Raw genomic sequence first — 5,262 nt, 5'->3', positions numbered from 1 at the left:
AACCAAGCCCGCCTCAAGCCCTGCTTTGCGCGCACCAAGATTTGCTGTGCTCAGCAGAGATGTGGGGCACAGAAATGCTGTTAAAAACCAAATCTCAGCCCAAGGAAGTGGGTGAAGGAGCCCCTCTGCTCTTCCTACACAGCAGCAGCCATTCCCAGCCGGCACAGCATGGGGATGATCCCAACCCTCCTCGGGAATGGCCGAGCCACCGCGGGAGTGTCCCGGCTCCTCTGTGCCAGTTGGACCTGCCGGGTCCCCGCCGGGTTTCGGGATGGAGGAGAGCGTGTCTGTCCTCCGGCAGCCCGGACACAAATAGGAAGCGAGCATGGAAAAATACAACAGGATCGCTCGCAGCCCTGCTAAACCGTGACAGGAAAAGGGCCAAACCTGCACGGAGGTGGGGGAGCCGGAGGCACGGCACAGAGCATCGCTCAGTGCTCACCGTGGGAGCCAGACATCTGGGCAGGGGGGCTCCAAGCGCAGGGGACCAGTCCTGCTGGGGAGCAATGCTGGCCGAGTGACCCAGTTAATCCCAGTGCAGAGTGGGACTGGGTGCAGGGTGGGGCTGGGAGCCCGCAGGGTGATGAAGCGAGGGGAGGGAGCATTCCCGCTCCGACATCCCAACAGCCACGTGAGCTGCGCGGCTCCAGGCAATGGGAAGCGTGGGCAGAGCCGGTGAGCAGATCCAGCAGAAAGAGAGCAACAGAAAAATATCCAGGCAACATCTGGATTTAAAGAATTTATTTCAAACAAAAATTTCCCAAGAAAAAGTTGTACAAAAAGAGTAATCAGAGACAAGAGTGGTCGTTATAAAAGTGTTCACAGATACAAAAATCATCTGAACAACCCCCAGCGAGCAGAGCGCAGCCCCAGCACGGAGGCTAAGGCACGCTTGGCTTTGGTTGTGCGCGGGGAAGCGAGCAGCCCCGCGGGCGGGATTGTCTCAGTGAGGGAATGCAAAGGTCCTCAGCACCCAAACTCTGCCCAGGTCATGCTGGAGCGAGCGGGGTCAGCCCCTGGCACGGACACTCGCGTGGTCCCTGCTACAACACCCAGCTCACCGGTTCCCGCATCGGTGAACGCATCTTGCTGCTTGTGTCCTCACCGCGCCGGGGCCACCGACCCCTCTATGGGTGCAGGATCAAGCCCGTCCTGAGCAGAACTGCTGGCCCTGAAGGACTCATTTCAACTCCACATCAGCATTTGCAGCTGCCACCAGCCTCGGACCGGGCTTCCTTCTCTTTTCTTTGGCTTCCAGGGAGATGCTGGAGCCACGGCTCCAACACCCCCGTGGTGGTACCGCAGTTTGGGGTTGGTTTTCAGCCCCACCATGGGGGAGGCACCAGCACGTTGTGCAGGTTTGGTGCTGACACACAGGAACCAGCTTTCCTGCTCTTGGTAAACGGCACCAAAATGCTGCTGCAGATCATAAATTTGTCCCCCACGTCCTCTGCCCTGGTAACAGCCCACGGGATCCTTTACAGTTTCGATAGACTAGCTCAAACCATTCCCCCTGCAGGCATCACCAGGCTCATGGCAAAGATCAGCAGCAGCAGACGAGGTCTCTGCTTCATCTGGCCAGAAAAAGGCCTGTTACTTTCTCAGGGAACAGCAATCCTGGTGAGCTACCGCAGGAGAAGGGCTGCACCTGCATCACCACGGGACTCAAACCCCAGCAAGATTAAAATATGCTCTAGTAATCCTAAGAAATACCTCCAAGCTCCTGTTTTCCATGACAGGAGTTGCCAGAGCATGGCCACCGCAGGCAAGGGGAGAGCAAACATCCCCCCTTTGAACCCCAAAATCCTGGGGCAGTTATTAACCCTCCGTGTCCTGCCCAACCACACACGGAGCCGCTCCACACCGCGGAGTCTCACGTGTTCTCCTACCATGCACGAGTCCACAGCACCACGCTTGGTGTCAGTCCGTAGGACAGTCACGACAAGAGTAGTTGAGGACAGTGAGCGGAGCCGGGGTCTCGACGCTGCAGGAGCTCTGGTCTCACGGCCGCCGCGTCCCCATTTCCAGACTGAAGTGCTGCAAGGGTGCAAGCTTTCATCCCAAGGGATCGCCACGCTGTCAACCGCATCCGATGCGCTTCTCTCAACAGGTCATGCAGCGTGGACGGATGTTGTCTGAAGGGGGGTTTGGATCAATCTGCAAAGCCAAGTTTAGAGTCAAAAACCTTGGCAGCGGGCACATCCCAGCCATCTCCACAAGCCCTGCCAGCCTGGGGGGATTTGTTACCTCCGAATACAGCGGAGGTGGTCGGAAGCGAAACTCCTGGATGTAGGCGAAGAAGGGACCTTCCAGGATGCCGCCGAGTTCACTGCGGCACGGCGGAGCCAGGCTCTGCTCGGCCTCCGGGCTGGACACGACTGCCGAGTATTCAGGGGGAGCTGAAGAGAGAAGAGAACCATCAGGGAACAGGAAACACTCTCCATTAGTGGGAGACGCAGGTAAAAAGGGCTTCAAATCCACTATTTCCCAAACCCTCCCAGTTCCCCGGGGAAGGAACCCAGGAGATGCAGCACCACAGCCAAAAAATTAAGTAAAAAAGCAAAAGCTGGTCCTGGAACAAGAGACAAGATTGAGAACTTGCTCTGACCCTTGCTATCCACAGCGGGTTGACCAGGGGGTTTGCAGCACCCAAACAGATCCCAGGGAGAGAGAGACACTCACCCTCTGGCTGCTCCGGGATGGTGCTCAGCCAGTCCAGGTTGACGCTGTACTGGCTGCTGACGCTGGACGTGCGGCTCCCGAACGGATGCAGCGGGATGGTTCCGATGACAAGCGGCAGTTCAAGAAGCAGCTTGGATGTCCCAGGAATATCCACACAAACCTTCAGAGACAGGAGACAGCAGGGAAGCTGTTGGTGTTTTCCCAGTCTGGAGGTGCAGATATCCCCCCAGAGCACTGGCTCGAGCTGGCCAAGAGGGAATTCTTGCAGCAGGATACAAAGGGAGATGCAAACGCTCCTGCACGAGCCCTTGTGCTGTGCACGAGGGGCAATGGGGCACAGCTGCACAGGGGAAACCCAAGATCTTACACAAATCACCAGCCCCAAAATCTCTGCACCAGCCCAAAGCGGGCACAATGAGCACAGCTCTGGTGAGAAGGGGAACGCTCAACACTGGGCTGAGCCGCCCGCAATGCTCCCCGCGGGATCCCTCACCTTCAAGGAGTATTCCACCTGGATGATGCGGCACTGGAGGATGGACGGACCCACCGGCGGGATCTTCAGCGCCCGCCCGTGCCACACTTCCCGCTTCCCCGCTGCAATGGAGTCACCGACGATGCTGGTCACCACCGACTTCTTCTGCTTCTTGGTGCCCCGAGCGATGAAGGTCTGAGTCTGGATGATGGCCGCCTTGGGCACCACCGCTCGGCTTGTGCAGTTGTCGATCTCAGCAAAGATAGGGATGACCTCACCTACCAAAACAGACGCACGTGTTGGAGGAGGGGAGATGGAGCCCGGTCCTGCCTCAAGGAATTCCTGCATAGGCTCACCGAGGGTTGGTCATGCTACCTGGCACTGCAGGCACAAGGTTTAATCTAGCAGGAGCCCACATCAGGTGCACACACTCAAGCTCTTTGACTGATTTCGTGCCAGAAGTCAAGAGTCCAGCTCAGTGACCCCAAACCCCCTCCCGCTGGGGTCTACCCCAGGGCCCGCAGAGGTTCAAGGGCACCAGCACATCGTCTCACCTGGGGTGTAGCCTTTTCGGTCAATCTTGGCAGTCACAGAAACCTGGCCACGATTGCAGTACCAGGCACGAGCAAGTTTCTCCTTAGCACCTGCCTGGGGAGCCTGGAGAAAGGGAAACATTTAAGCTATTTAGTAAGAAAGGATGAAACTCAAAGCAAGCACCTCCCTGGCACTGAGAACCTGCCAGGGAGCATCAGCAACTTCTTAGGTATCTGATGCAAGATGCTGTCGCAATGCATTGAAGTTTCCAAAAACTAAGAGACACAGATGACCTCTGCCCACTCCAGGTAACGCTGGAGGGCACAAGTTGCAGGGGAGCAAATATTCCCTCTGGAAATCAGGCCTGCATTGCAATGCCGGAGGGGAGGCAGACACCTTCCCCGTGGGCTTCCTGGGAAGTTTTGGATGCCGCTGCCCCGAGGCGGAGCAGGGGGAGCTCACCAGCAGCGCAGGCGTGTTGATGTCGATGGGTTCAATCACAGTGAACTCCTTCTTCACCTTCTTCACTGTCGACCAGGGTCTGTGCAGTTTGGCTTTCACCCAGTAGCGCACGCTGCCGTGCTTTCCCTCGAAGGAGGTAGCCAGGGTCCTGTGTATAAGCAATGAGCAATTTAGAAGGGTTTTGCTGAAAGAATCTCATTTTCGAGGTGCCCTGGGCCCCCGCAGGACCTGTGTCACAGGCCAAGCGGCTGCTCTGCCCCTTTGCATTAAGGCAACAAAAAATATCAACTTACTCAGGGAGCTGGAAGGTGAAGGGGAACTCGTGCCTTCCTGCCTGCAGGACGGTGACTTCACCATTGTCTGTGGGCAAAACAGATTTAAGACTGATTATCTCCCTCCTGCAGAACCTCCTCCCTGGGCAAATCAGTGGCAGAGATGTACAGTACACCGCAGAAGAGCAGCACGATGGCACAGGAATACTCCTGCCAGGGTTAAACTGCAGCAGCAGTCACACAGCTGCGACACGAGAGCTGGGCATGTCCCGCAGGTGCCGGGCACTGTCTGCCTTCCACATGTCTCCAGGCACGCATGACCCAGGGGCACCTCCCTGGGTGGGCTTTGCTTCACCCTGCAGCCACCCTGCACTGCGGCTCGGGAGCGAGAGCCCAGAGATGCCCTCTGGGAGGGTGGCCAGCCCATTCCCGGGGGCAGCCAAGCCCCCCATAATCCCCAGGGTTTGCACCCCCATCCTGCCTGCATTGCACAGAGCGGCTGGCGTTGGAAAGGACCTCGGGGATCATCTAATCCAACCCCCTGCTCAAAGCAAGCTCCTGAACCTCTGCAGGAGTTTTCTAATGCTGCTTCCCTGCCAGGGAGCACCCACAGCAAAGGGGGAGTCTTGTGTGGGGGCAGTCCCTAACCGGGGTGCCCTGCAGAGCAGCAGGGTCTGGCTGTGCACCCCAGGACCCCGGGGTGCAGTCAGCATTTGAGGTGTCTGGAGGGGACCTATGCACCCAGTCCCCAGAGTGCCCAGCCCATAAGGCTTTGCCATGCACCCAGATTTCAGCGGGCTGGGGTGTCGTGCTCCCAGCAGCTGGGGTTCCCCAGGCACC

The 5,262-nt window shown here is 57.8% G+C and overlaps 1 protein-coding gene across 1 annotated transcript; it reads right to left on the bottom strand.

Moving 5' to 3' along the window:
* Positions 1–2,103: 2,103 nt before the first annotated feature.
* On the bottom strand, positions 2,104–4,564 carry ARRDC2 (arrestin domain containing 2; the record flags this gene model as incomplete). The annotated part of the gene is made up of 7 exons (XM_009584807.1): positions 2,104–2,157; positions 2,248–2,399; positions 2,683–2,842; positions 3,176–3,432; positions 3,709–3,811; positions 4,151–4,298; positions 4,444–4,564. Coding segments are annotated over 7 exons (995 nt in total), but the record flags the coding sequence as incomplete, so codon positions are not given.
* Positions 4,565–5,262: the final 698 nt, after the last annotated feature.

Source organism: Fulmarus glacialis, unplaced genomic scaffold, assembly GCF_000690835.1.
Source record: "Fulmarus glacialis isolate BGI_N327 unplaced genomic scaffold, ASM69083v1 Scaffold44439, whole genome shotgun sequence".
NCBI classification, from domain to species: domain Eukaryota; kingdom Metazoa; phylum Chordata; class Aves; order Procellariiformes; family Procellariidae; genus Fulmarus; species Fulmarus glacialis.
This window is presented reverse-complemented; position numbering and strand designations above follow the sequence as displayed.